Below are 14,370 nucleotides of genomic sequence, written 5' to 3'. Positions count from 1 at the left end.
AGGTGTATTGGGAAGGGCTGATTTTCTCTTTATGGTAGTGATAGAAAGTTTCTTTTAGAAATATTTGTTTGTGGGAGTTCCTTTTGTGGCACAGCGGAAACGAATCAGGCTAGTATCCATGAGGGTGTGGGTTTGATCCCTGGCCTCGCTCAGTGGGTTAAGGATCTGGTGTTGCTGTTAGTTGTGGTGTAGGTTGCAGATTCTGCTCAGATCCCACATTGCTGTGGCTGAGGTGTAGATTGCAGACTCGGCTCAGATCCAGCATTGCTGTGGCTGTGGTGTAGGCTGGCATCTGTAGCTCCCATTCGACCCCTAGCCTGGAAACTTCCATATGCCTCAGATGCAGCCCTAAAAAAGCAAAGAGAAAAAGAAGAAATATTTGTTTGTAAAAAGTGAGTTATAGGAATTCTCTTGTGGTGCAGCAGGTTTGGCATTGTCATTGCAGCAGCTTGGGTCCCTGCTGTGGCCTGGGTTCAGTCTCAGGCCCAGGAACTTCCACATGTCATGGACACGGCCAAAATATAAAACAAAAACAACAAAGAAGGAGCTATATTAAAGAAACAGTGGGTAAATAATAAATACTTCAGACAGTATGTGAATGATTGCATTTGAGAAAAATGTGCTAACAGATTCTTTGTGGGAACCTGAGGGTAGAATGAGCCCCAGAGAAAGACAGTGCAATAGGAATTGAGTACAGTTGATCCTTCAACAACTTGGGGGTTGGGGTGCCAACCCTCTGTGCAGTGAAAAATCCGCATAGAACTTTACAATCAAGCCCTCTGCCTCCTTGGTTTAGCATCCTCAGATTCAACCAACTGTGGATTGTGTAGTATTGTAGTATGTTTTGAAAAAAAATTTGTGGTGTTCCTGTTGTGCTGCGGTGGAAATGAACCCAAGTAGAATCCATTAGGACGTGGGTTTGATCCCTGGCCTCACTCAGAGAGTCAAGGATCTGGTATCGCTGTGAGCTGTGGTGTAGGTCACAGATGTGGCTCAGATCCCATGTTGCTGTAGCTGTGGTATATAGGCTGGAAGCTGTAGCTCCAATTGAACAACTAGCCTGGGAATTTCCATAGGCTGCACGTGTGGCCCTAAAAAGCAAAAGAAAAAAATTTGTGTGTAGGTGTACCCACACAGTTCAAACCCATGTTGTTCAAGGGTCAGCTCTACTTAAGCAGAAATCAAAAGGAAATTGACTTGCAGTTTCATCTGTAGAAGAAATCTAGGCTTCGTATATGATTAAATTGAATAGAAACGTTTGGTAAGGCTAAAAGAAAAGATCATCTGAAACAGTATAGAAGGTTACTTGGTAAAAAGATATTTGTTGGATGTATTGTACAAGTATACATCGTTGTGTTTCACTTTATTGCTCTTGGCAGATAGTGCATAATTTTTTATAAGTTGAGGGTTTTGGCAATCCTGCATCAAGCAAGTCTGTTGTCATTGTTTTTCTAACAGCATTTGCTCACTTCATGTCCGTCACATTTTGGTAATTCTTTGCAGATTTCAAACTTTTTCACTCATATTTTGGTGATTGGGTAGTATGAGTCCTCCAGCTTTGTGCTACTTCAGTCTTATGTTGGGTAGTTTAAGTATTTTGCCCTTCCACATAGACTTTTGAGTCAGTTTGTCCATAACTACAAAATAACTTGCTGGGATTTTGATTGGAATTGTGTTGAATCTGTAGATCTAGTTGGGGAACATGTTACTTTAACTACTGAGAGGATGCAAGACTGGGATTAAGTTTTGAGTAAAATCTGTTTTAATTCCATTTCACCTTCATCCTGAAAGAGAAGCCTGTAAGGATCCAGCTTAGAGTAGGGATAATATACAAAAGTCCCCCTGTTTGGCAGGCCCAAAAGCATGGTGGGCTTTTTTTTTTGCCTCTTCTAGGGCCGGACCTGCGGCATATGAATGTTCCCAGGCTAGGGGTCTAATTGGAGCTGTAGCCGCCAGCCTACGCCAGAGCCACAGCAACACTGGGATCTGAGCCACGTCTTTGACTTACACCACAGCTCACGGCAACACCAGGGATCGAACCTGCAACCTTATGGTTCCTAGTTGGATTCGTTAATAGCTGAGCCAGGGAACTCCAGGCCCTGGACTTTGACTTTTTTCTGGGATGCCTCTAAAAGGTTACTTCAGTTTTCCATTTTTTTGGGGGTGCATTAGCACTTGTCCTCAGGACTAGGCCTTGACCCCTGAGATCTTGCTTTTTCTTAGAATTTGGGGCCAAGTAAGTGTTCATTATCTTGTTAGCTCTTGAATGCTTTTGAGTTGTTAAAAACTATTTCATCCAGTTTCTAAAAGTTATTTTCAGGAAGGGGATTAGGTCTAATTACCTACGCTATCATTACTGAAAGTGAGGTTTTCTCTAGTGGCCCGCCTTCCTCATAGAATTAGTGGTTGGAATATTTAGACTTTAAAATTCTGTATAAGTTAATGGAGGAGCCAGGTGAATTCTCCCAAGTTTGCAATGTCTAATGAGATCTTCCAGACAGTAATAGAATATGCTATTTGAGATAAACCTAGGTAGATCTTGGAAAGCTCTACCTGTGGTGAAGAAGTGTTGCAGTTGAGTTTTTGTGTGGTCCACTTAGTGTAAAATGTGCTTTGGCTTTGGGCACTGAGCATTTTGGCAGAGAGAACCTACTAGTAATTTTGGGTTTGTGGTATAGATTGCTAGTCGTCTGTTCCAGTTTTCATTCATTCTCCCCTCTCTCAATGATAAAAGTACTTGTTTTTAGTTGGGCATATGACTACACAAAATAAAAACTAGATTTCCCAACTTATTTTCTAGTTGGGGTGATTGTGTGGATAATTTCTAATTTTTTTTGTTTTGTTTCTTTTTGTTTTTAGGCCATAGGTGTGGCATATGGCAGGTCCCAGGCTAGGGGTTGAATTAGAGCTGCAGCTACTGGCCTACGCCAGAGCCACAGCAATGCCAAATCCGAGGTGCATCTGCAGTCTACACCACAGCTCCTTGCAGTGCCAGATCCTTAACGCACTGATTGAGTCCAGGGATCGCACCCACATCCTCATGGCTACTAGTCAGATTGGATTTATACCAGAGACACTTTAAGCTCAACATGTCATCAGTAGAATTTGTTTTTTGGATATTTTACTCCTCTCTGCTACATCATCTCCATTTACCAGTGCTGGAACTCTTGATTCCTTCATTCCTCATCATCCCAAAACTCACATGCATGTATATATTTAAGCAAACTTCAAATCCAGATAATTTTTATTCTTCCTGAATGTCCCCCTTTCTCCTAGTCTGTGCCAGCATTGGTTCTTGCACTTGTCCTGTCTTGACTATATTACTCGTGTAGACATGCAGCTGCTTCTTTGTTTAGAGTCATACAACTCTGATTTTTACTTTTCCATCCACAGAATTAGCCATCTGGAAGAAGTTTTTAGCCATGGTACTCCTGTGCCTGCAGAGTTGATTTTGGTGTCCTTAGCCTTCAACTCTTCATAATCTTGTCCCATTTTACTTTTTTAGGCTCATTTGTCATTCCTAGCCCTACAATTAATGTCTTGATAGCACCAAATTTATTTTATTTCCCTTCTCATGTATTTGTGTTTCCTCACTGCTGTGTCCTTGCTTATGCCAAATCCAAGATTATTTTTTTCTTTTAAATCAACTATATTCCAGAATTAAATACATAAGTAAAATATAAGTATTTTTAAATCAACACTACATGTTAGTAAACATGAAAATAAACATGAAAATAAATGAGTATTTATATTCTAAGTTGCAAAGACATTTTATTTTTATTAAGGTATTCTATTTGAAGTTCTCTTTGAATTTCTTTTGAGCTTTTGAAAGATATGATTTGGCTAGAAAGAAATGATTTTAACATGTGAATCATAAAACTTAAGTCATTTCATGATAATGCTTATCCATTCTGGTCTCTTATTTCACACATAAGGAAATTGTGACCAGGAGAAATTAGTGATTCTGTTAAGTCAAGATTAGTTAGAAGCTGAATCAAAGTCTGCTGTGACCTCCATCCTAATATAAGTATCTGCTTAAAGAAAATCTTCAAATGTGTTGAGGTTTTCAAGTCTTAACTCCAAGTTACGTCTAAAATTACCAAGCAGTGTTTTAAGGGCCTGTACTTTTCATGTGAATAGCAACTCAGGTAATAAACTGAACAGTGTGCATTTTTAATTTATGCCTTGATGACCCTGATTCCTTAATGAATGGTTTATTTATAAAACGATGGCTTTATATACCTTCCTTCTTGGCAATTTATTCTAGGAGGAATATTTTTTGACCCATTGATAGATTACTTTAAGTAGTCTAAGTGAAGCAGGTGTGGTAGGTATAACGCTTATAGATGTGTGTGTGTCTTTGTTTTTAGCATCAAGCATTGCACAGTGCTCTCCAATAATGTAGATCATCTCTTACTGAATTTAACATTGTCTGATATCATGGTCTCCCTGGCAAATGCCTCAACTTTGCAGAAGGATTCCAATTGGATAGAAATGATAAGGAAATTTATAACAGAGACCCTTGAAGATGGCTCTAGGCTAAATAGTAAACAGCTGAACAGATTGCTTGGGGTATCCTGGAGGTTAATGCAGATACAACCAAACAGAGGTAGGTGCTACTGCTTTGTCCTTACTTGAGTCAGGAGCTCTTATGCATTCTATTTAGGGTCTAACTTTGAATTGATTACTTTCATACATTTCCTGTGGTCATATTACTTACATTCAAGCCATAAAAGGTAGCTAAAATAATTATAAAGGAATATCTACTTCAACACAGAAATGTTTCATGGGCTCAGCTCATCCCCTTCTCTATGGGTAGGTTGACTCTGAAGCTAATTGGTAGGATTTCTACTAGATTACAGAGTTGGAATGAAAGGAGGTAGGTGTTACTAAGATGAAATGGCATTGAGCCTAATGATAAAGAAAACCCTCTTCTGAACTATTTGACTAGAAATTGCTAAATTCTGTTTATCTCCTTACCTTTCTTCTAACTTAAAGTTATGTTGCATTATATCTGTTTTTAGCAGGACTTAGCAATTTTTTTCATTCAGAAATAGAACTTTCCTGTTTGGTCCTCATCTTCTCCACCTTTCTAGTATTCTGGTTTTTCCCATTGTTACCTAGGTTTGTTGTCTCTTAGGAAAATTTTTCTGTAATCTCTGGTTGTTTGACTTTTGTATTAGGCAACATTGCTGTAGGATTTTGGTGGGAGGCATCAGTTTGTGGCTGTGATCTGCTTTGTCATAGGAACAAAGTAAAGTATTTCTGTGCTTTTTAGAAGAATTTGAGTGCTGGTGAACAAACATTTTTGATTCATATTCAGTTATTTTCTTTCTGTTTTTAGAGGCCACGGAGTCTCTCATTAAGGCAGTTTATACATTGTATCAGCAGAGATGCCTTTCCCTTCCAGTTCGGACTTTGTTACTGAAGTTTTTCAGTAAAATTTATCAGAAAGAAGAACTGAGATCTTATAGAGTCAGGTAAAATTTCCTTTGTTATTTTGCCTTTTTCTTACCAAGTGATTTTGTAGTCTGTTTAATTTATTTTTAGTTTTTATTATTACTACTTTTATCTCTTTAGGGCCATACCCATGGCGTATGGAGGTTCCCAGGCTAAGGGTCCAATTGGAGCTGTAGCTGTTGGCCCACACCACAGCCACAGCAATGCCAGATAGGAGCCGTGTCTGCGACCTACAGTATAGCTCACAGCAACGCCGGATCCTTAAACCACTGAGTGAGGCCAGGGATCGAACCCATCACCTCATGGTTCCTAGTTGGATTCCTCTGTGCCACGATGGGAACTCCCTAGTCTGTTTAATTTAAATAAGATGATAGAGTGATTAAGTACTGGGAGAAATTCATACTTTTTAATCCTATTTGGTTGCATTTAGGAAAAGATAAAATTTATGACGAAGCATACATAATAGTGCCAGTAATCTTTATATACATAACTGAGCAGATACAGCATATAGTTCCACTTGTCCACTTACAGCTGAAGGATATTTGGAATGACCTGTAGTAGCCTCCACCTTTTCTTTTGCTTCCTAGAAAAATTAATAAAGGTTGAATCACTAGCCCTTAGTGACATATTGGGACATGGTATAAGAGGGTATACTGCCCTCATGGTATAAGAATGAGGGCAGTAGAAGGGGGTATGTGAAATAAGTGAAGAAGATAAAGAAGTACAAACTTAGTTATAAATTAAGTAAGGGGATGTGTATATAGCATAAGGAATATGGTCAGTGATACTGTGATAACTTTCTATGAGGATTGATGTTTACTAGACTTAAAATGGTAATCATTTATAATATAGGCAAATGTCATATCATTATGTAGTATATACCTGAAATTAATATAATACTGTATGACAAAAATATGTCAATAAACTTTCTTTTTAATGAGAACAAAAGATGAGGTTTCTGGCTTAGTTTGGTGCTATCAGGTGAGATAGACAGCATGAAGAGTAGAACTAAGGAATTTTTTGATATGGTGAGATTGAGATTTATTTGGGATAGTCAGAAGATGATGACTGGATAGAAGATAGAGATTTGGGATACCTCAGCATAGATAGGTAGTTTCGGACATCTTTGAGTCCTTACAGTATTGTTGTACTTTGAGGTGTAGGTACTGTTGCTTCTCTCTTACAGAAAGAAACAGAAACTTAGGTTAAATAAGTTGGTGAGTGTCATGAAACTAAAGGGTAATAGAACTGAGACTTAAGTTCGGGTCTGAGTTACAAAGGTCTTGCTTAAATCACTAAACCCTTGGCAGAGAGCAAAACTGCTTATTGTTACCCGAATAAGGAAACAGCAGAAATATGAAAGAACTAAAATAACACAAGTTATGAAGCAATTTAGTGTGGGGACACCCTACACTAAATGTATCAGGGACTTAACATGGAATAGTAATTAACACTAATTAGTATAAATAGTTCATGGAGAGTTAGGTAGGATGTGTATGCTTTAAGATAAAAATGCAGTTTACACAGTGCCCCAGATTACATGGACTTTTTAATATAGTGGGTAAAACCTTGGAAAATGCTACAGCTGAGTAAATGATGATGGCCATCCTGCAGGCTCTCAGATGTTTAAATAAGTGAATGTGGGGTTATTGGTAAATGATTTGTCACTTTTTAGTGTATTTAAGCTTAAAATATTTTTCATTTAAATTTATTTCCCTTGTCTTTGAAAATTACACTTTATTTTTCTTCCTTGGCCTTTCTTAGGTATCGTAGTAAAGTGTTATCCCGTTGGTTGGCTGGTTTACCATTGCAACTTGCTCATCTTGGCTCTAGAAACCCTGAGCTCTCAACACAGCTTATTGATATTATCCATACTGCTGCAGCACGAGCAAATAAAGAATTACTAAGAAGTTTACAAGTTACTGCTCTCCGAATCTATGGTAAGAGTTTTGTTTAACTGTAAGTAGTAATTGGTCTACCCTGATTTAGGAAAGAAGTGTCAAAGAGGAGCTCTTCAGGCTTGCTTTTCCTTTAAATTATTATGTTAATTTATATAGTGGTGAAATTAACAAAACAAACAGTAAATTCATTTTCTGTAGTAAGTATTATTTATTAAAATTGTTTTAGAAAGTTAGTGGTTATATTCCCTTCCTGCCCTATGTGGAAGTTCCTGGGTCAAGGATTGAACCTGTGCTATAGCAGCGACCCAGGCTACTGCAGTGAAAACACCAGATCCTTAACCTGCTGTGCCATGAGAGAACTCCTTGTTGAATTCTTAAATTGTCTTTTAAGCCACGTTATTCATAAATTCAGAACTGATCGTGTATTTTTATAAAATTCCTTTGACACTTTGGTGGCAAATTTTATTTAATCATAATTAATTTCTTGTGTGACTTGCATATATTAATAGTTCTTTATTCACCCCTGGTATTATTTCATTTTTTAAGGAAAAATATCAATTAAGCAAACTGAAATATATACATGGTTAATTTACATTATTGGGATGTAATTCATATACCATAAAATTTGCCATATTACAGTATGCAGTTAATTGATTTTTAACATATTCCCAAGAATGTGAAGTTGTCACCATTGTCTAATTCCAGAATATTTTTATCATGCCAAAAAAGAAACTGTACTATTCATTAGTCGTCCCTCCCTATTCCCTCTTTCCCCAGCTCCTGGCAACCAGTAATCTACTTTTCTGTCTCTGTGTATTTTCCTATTCTGGACATTTCTTACGGATGGAATTTATAACATGGATCTTTTGAATCTGGCTTCTTTCACTTAGCATACTATTTTTAGGATTCATCCACTTTGTAGTATGTATCAGTACTTCATTTCTTTTTAATGCTGAGTAGTATTCCATTCCATAAGTGGATATATCACTTAATATTTATCCTTCATTAGTTGATGGACATTTGGTTTGTTTATACCTTTTGTGGATAATATTTCTAAATCTGCATTTTTCAGTATTGCCACTGTGTTTGTGTGTGTATACACAAACAGGTGTTTGGCTTTAAATTAGGTTGGTATGATAATTATAACTCTTTGGCAGAAGTGCCTTTTTTTTTTTTTTTTTTTTTTTTTTTTTTATTCTCCTTGTGTCCAGTCCCTTTAACCTCATCATAGTTCTTATTTCAAATAACACATTTGAATGTTATGAAATTATTACAGGGTAAAATGTACCTTATTGTTTTCAGCATTTTACTTTAGATAATACTTTAAACCATACAAATATGCTTTGTGATGAAACTTTTTTCCATGTAATTTATTAGATTTCAATATGACAGTGAAAATAATCACTTAATCTGCTTTATTAATTTAACTCTGGTTTGTATATCTTTTTTAGTTGAATTTAATGTCTTCCTACCCCACTAGATCCACAAGAAGGCACTGTCGTGGTTCTCCCAGCAGAATCTCAGCAGCTTTTGGTTCAGCTTGTATATTTTCTACCCAGTCTGCCTGCTGATTTGCTTTCTCGGTTAAGTCGTTGCTGTATTATGGGAAGACTAAGTTCAAGTTTGGCTGCCATGCTTATCGGGATACTGCACATGAGGTAGCATGCTCAAGTGAGCTGTATTTTAAGTGGATAATCTTTCTCCCCTCCCCCCTGCCCTTTTATTGGAAGTGAACTACAGAAGGCTTTTGAAGTGTGAATACTGCTCATCCCTGCATTTGTTCTTAATGCAACAATTAAAACTGTTGATATTATTGCTAGATAGAGGAAGTTCACTAGAATAGTAAGACTATTTGAAGTTAGTGAATTGTATAGGTAGGTTAGAAGAAGGGTTAAAATTGTCAAAAGTATATAATAAGGCAGGGAGGAGAACTGTGCTTAAAACCTTAGGTGTTATAGGGAGTTCCTGTTTTGGCTCAGCGGCATCAAACCCACTAGTATCCATGAGGACATGGGTTTGAACCCTGGCCTCACTCAGTGGGTTAAGGATCTGGTTTTACCATTATCTGTGGTGTAGGTTACAGGCATGGCTCAGATCCCTCATTGCTGTGGTTGTGGTATAGGCCAGCAGCTGCAGCTCTGATTCAGCCCCTAGCCTGGGAACTTGCATAAGCCGCAGGTATGGCCCCTCAAAAAGAAAAAAAAAAACCTTTGGTGTTATAAAATTGCGACACAGATCTTTTTTTCTGGAAGGGAGCTCAGAATTTAATGTGGCCGGTGAAATAAATAAGTTTGTGTACTCAGACAAGTAATCACTTGCAGTATCTTTGTATGTGTGTAGCAAAGTGTACATCACATAAAACAACCTTTAAAGGTATACAGTTAAAACTGTTAAGTGGCAATAAGTATATTCGTATTGTTTTGCAACAAGCACCACTGTTCATCTCCAAAACTTTTCATCATCCCAAGCTGAAACTTCGCATCGATCATTTCCCCCTCCTCCAGCCCCTATTTATCACTGTTTTATCTTCTGGATTTTGATTATTCTAGGTAACTTCATATAAGTAGAATCATACAGTATTTGCCCTTTTTATGTCTTATTTCACTCAGCATAGCTCTTCAAGTTTCATCCACATTGTAGCATGTCAGAATTTCGTTTTTTAAGGATGAGTATTCAATATCCTATTGTATGTATATACCACACTTTGTTTATTCATCTGTTGATTGACACTTAGTTGTTTCTACCTTTCGGGCTGTTGTAAACAGTGCTGCTGTGAACATTGGTTTACAAATACCTGTTTGAATCCTTTTAATTCTTTTGGCTATATACCCAGAAGTGGAATTGCCAGATCATATGGTAATTTTCTGTTTAATTTTTCAAAGAACTGCCATACCATTTTCCATAGTGACTGTACCATTTTACTTGGGAAGGTTTTATAGCTAATAGTGTTTCATATCGCGAGTGTTCAGAGTATCCTTTAAAACCTTATATTTGTATCAGGCATAGTACTTGAGTATTCAGCAGTATTTATTACTCATTGGCTCATACATACAGGGTCTGATACAGTTTTAGGCAGAAATTGAAATCTAGGCTGTAGCTGAAAAGTTTAAAGACTAGCTTCCTTGTGACTTCTTATACAGATTCCCCTATCCCAGTTAAATAGTAGCTCACTGCTCGCTTTTAACTGGCAGATTTTCTTTAGTTTTATTTGCCAGTCTCTTCATAGCAATATAGGATATACGTTTGAATATTGTCACCCTAAGTGTGTTTTATAACTTTTCCTTTTAGCAGAAGAGAGCTGTTTGCAATGTGTTGTTTACATATGGAAATTCAAGGTTTATTTCTTGTTTATGTGCTTTAGAGAAAGACCTAGTCTTATCTTTAAGTACTTTAAATATTTATTAGTTTCCCATGTGTTTCTTCCTTAGAAGTTTTTTTTAAAAAAACCAAAGCCCTGCTCTTTGTATGTATATGCCATACTTTGTTTATTCATCTGTTGATTGACACTTGGTTGTTTCTACCTTTTGGCTATTATAAACTGTGCTGCTGTGAACATTGATGTACAAATACCTGTTTGAATCCTTTTAATTCTTTTGGCTGTACTTACTTTGCAGGCAGTTACTTAATGCTAGGCCTTTAAAGAAGTTATTTCATTTTCTATAACTTAAATGGTTTCATATTTACTAACTTCCAGTAGAGGGTGCTCTGTTCCTTTGATATTAACTAGTGGAAATTTGCTTTAACATTCATTGCTTTAACATTGGAAATCTGCTTTAACATTGTAAATGAACTATGCTTCAGTTAAAAAAAAAATCAATGTGAAAATGAAAAAAAATTAAAGCACCTTTTGAATACTGCTTGAAATTATCTTTAGAAGTTATATTTAATATCTTTATCAACATCACTTATGATTGACATGCATAATAACTTTTGTCAAGGATTTTCTTGAAAAGCCTTTTTAATTTTTTTGGATTTGTGGTGGTATTGAGAAAATGAATTTACAAACAGTGGTAATAGGGGTTTATAATCATTAAGAGCAGATTGTCATTGTAATTAAAAGTCCCCCAAGTTAAATTTTGCTTTTTAGTATTTGCACAGAGTCTATTAGTAGACTTCTTTCTGTAAGTGTGTTGTTCCTATTCAGAGTAATTTCTTTTTAAAAAATAATAAAAAATTTGGACATTTCAACTTTTGCAGGCTAATGGCATTATTATTTTATTACTTTTCATAGATAAAGAATTTAAGAATAATGTTTGTTTCCTTAGAAATAGCCTGGGTTATTTCATAGCTTTGGTTTTCTCTTCAAAATACTCCCTTCTCTTCTTGATCATAACTATAAACTAGCCAGCTTTTTCATTGTCTCCCACCTGTACTGTTACAGTAGTCTTACTGTTTTGTGCACCGTTGCCAGATTAATTTTCCTGAAATATTACTTTAATCATTTGTGACTTTGGTCTCTTAAATTAATTGGACTGTGAGATCTAGCTCACTTCATGTATTGTAGTTCTGATGCTCTGCTGTCTCCAGTAGAGAGAATTTATCTAAGAGCAACTTACCACCAAAAAATATCCATTTGTTCCATGTGTGAAAAACCTATAACCAAAAACTTTTGGTGTTCATTTCATCTTTTAGAAAGTGTACTTAGAATTGCTCTTTTTACCCTTTTTACTATCCACTTAGAGGTTTTTAAAGTTTGTTTCCTCCCCACCACCCATCTACCTGTGTTCTACTGGCCGTTACTCATTCCTTATCCTCTCTGTCCCTAGTTTTACAACTGGGTTTAGGAACGTAAGACATAAATGTGGAAAAGTTAACACTTTTAGATAAAAATATCAAAGAAGGGAGAAGTTCTGTTTATTTTTTATTAATGTTATTAATAATGTGCCAATTTCTGCTTTTAAGCAAAGTGGCATATATATGTATTTTTTCTTTTTTTTTTGTATTCTTTTCCGTCATGGTCTATCCCAGGAGATTAGCTATAGTTCTCTTTGCTATATAATAGGACTTTGTTGTTTACCCATTCTAAATGTAAGAGGAACAGGAATTCTTTTTGCCATTTCTTGAGCTGCTCCCGTGGCATATGGAGGTTCCCAGGCCAGGGGTCTAATCGGAGCTATAGCCGCTGGCCTACACCACAGCCACAGCAACGTGGGATCTTATCCTCATCTGCAGCCTACACCACAGCTCACGGCAACACCGGATCCTTAACTCACTGAGCAAGGCCAGGAATGGAACCTGCAACCTCATGGTTCCTAGTCGGATTCGTTAACCACTGAGCCATGACGGGAATCCCAGAAACAGGAATTCTTGAATTGAGAAAATTGGCTTGGTTTTTAAGTAGGGTGAAGAAGTGAGCTGACGAACTGCCTGGAACAGTTCTGGTTTACTTCTTTGTCTCAGCATAATTAGTAATAGCATCCCCTTTTACTCTCAGGAGTATTCTGGCTTAGACACCATATATGGTCCTCATAGTTTTAAGGACAATGTGATTATTTGCTTGTCTTTTGGCCAAACTAGACTCTTCAATGGATTTACTACCCCTTTTAGCCACTGGATGGCACAGTTTTCACTGGGTTCAAGAAAATATCAGTTTAGTTTCTAATCACCATTTTGTACTTCTTTCCATTGAACATCTCTGACTTTTTTTTAACCTCTTAGTTTGTGATATTTTTCTTCCATAGCCCTTTGCTTATTGTGGGAATGATACTCAGAAGAATGTTTCCATTATGTTTAACTCCCCAAGTTTTAAGAATGTTAATAAATACAATTATTTTAGTGGTTTAAAATTTTAAGTAGTTTTAGTTGAATTAGAAACTCCTAATTTTGTCTGACATTTATTCATATTTCTGTGATAAAAATTTAATCTCAGCTTGTTTTATCTGATCATTCTCAGCTTTATAATTTTATTTTGCCATATCCATAGTTGACATTTGCTCTCTTCCTTCTTAGCCTTACCTTGAAGAGAGTTTTTAAAGGCGTCACAGGAAGCCATCTCGTAGCAGGAACCAGATAATCCTCATTTAATGAGAAGCTGCTTTACATTTAACTATTCCCTTGAGTCCCCTTACCAATACTTCAGCTGCGCTATTGTGATGCAGACCTAGTTACAGCTTTGCAAAGTATAGGAACACATAGTTACCTTAGAGTGGCTTTAAAGTGAAGTATTCTTTGTGTAATTAAGATACTTTTGCTTAGGTAGGAATTTGGAGCTTGTTTAACTCATTTATATAAGCAAGGTAAGACTTTTTATAAAGTAGTAAATCTGTAACAGCTGAACCTACTACTGAAAAACAAAACTTCATCTTGGCTTCTTCAAGTAGGGTGGAAATTTTTTAAGGTGTACCATGTATATGGACCAATTATACTTTTCATGAATCTTTACATAGATATGTGTTAATAGTTAAAATTTCCATATTATGGTAGTTGAACCCTTATATATAAAGTTAATACATACAGTGGATTTTGTTTTAGCTATTAAATCAGACTTTTTTTTCTCCTTTTTATGGCCACATGTTCAGCATATGGAAGTTTCTCAGCCAGGAGTCAAATCAAAGCTGCAGCTGTGGCCTGTGTCACAGCAATACCAGATCCCAGCCTTAACCACAACCTCCTCTGCAGCTTGTGGCAGTGCCATATCCTTAACCCACTTAGGCCTGAGATTGAACCCACATCCGCAAAGAGACAGTGTCAGTTCCTTAACCCACTGAGCCACAATAGGAACTCCCCATACTTGCTTTCAGTAAAGAAAAATGGTTATATACTGTGCTTTATTCTTGAGTCTTCAAGTTGGTTACTTTTAGTAATAGTTCTCCCATTGTTTATTATAGATCATCATTTTCTGGATGGAAGTCTTCAGTTAAAGAGTGGTTGATGAGTGATGTGGACTATTTCAGCTTCTTATTTTCAACACTTACAGGTAACCACATTCACCTGCCAAGTTAAGAAAAGGAAAAAAACCTAGTTATGAAGATTCTCCTAAGATTTACTGTCTTAGTTGTTTAGCTCTAAG

General features: G+C 36.6%; 1 protein-coding gene across 1 annotated transcript in view; it reads left to right on the top strand.

Moving 5' to 3' along the window:
* TEX10 (testis expressed 10) overlaps positions 1-14,370 on the top strand; it is a 62,513-nt gene that overhangs the window by 22,069 nt on the left and 26,074 nt on the right. The window contains exons 6-10 of the mRNA XM_001925941.6: positions 4,371-4,609; positions 5,345-5,480; positions 7,225-7,400; positions 8,842-9,019; positions 14,189-14,277. Coding sequence (XP_001925976.2) covers positions 4,371-4,609; positions 5,345-5,480; positions 7,225-7,400; positions 8,842-9,019; positions 14,189-14,277 — 818 coding nt within the window. The remainder of the gene's footprint in view (positions 1-4,370; positions 4,610-5,344; positions 5,481-7,224; positions 7,401-8,841; positions 9,020-14,188; positions 14,278-14,370) is intronic.

This window comes from Sus scrofa, chromosome 1, assembly GCF_000003025.6.
Source record: "Sus scrofa isolate TJ Tabasco breed Duroc chromosome 1, Sscrofa11.1, whole genome shotgun sequence".
NCBI lineage: Eukaryota > Metazoa > Chordata > Mammalia > Artiodactyla > Suidae > Sus > Sus scrofa.
Note: the sequence above shows the minus strand (reverse complement) of the source record. Positions and strands in the feature narration are given on the sequence as shown.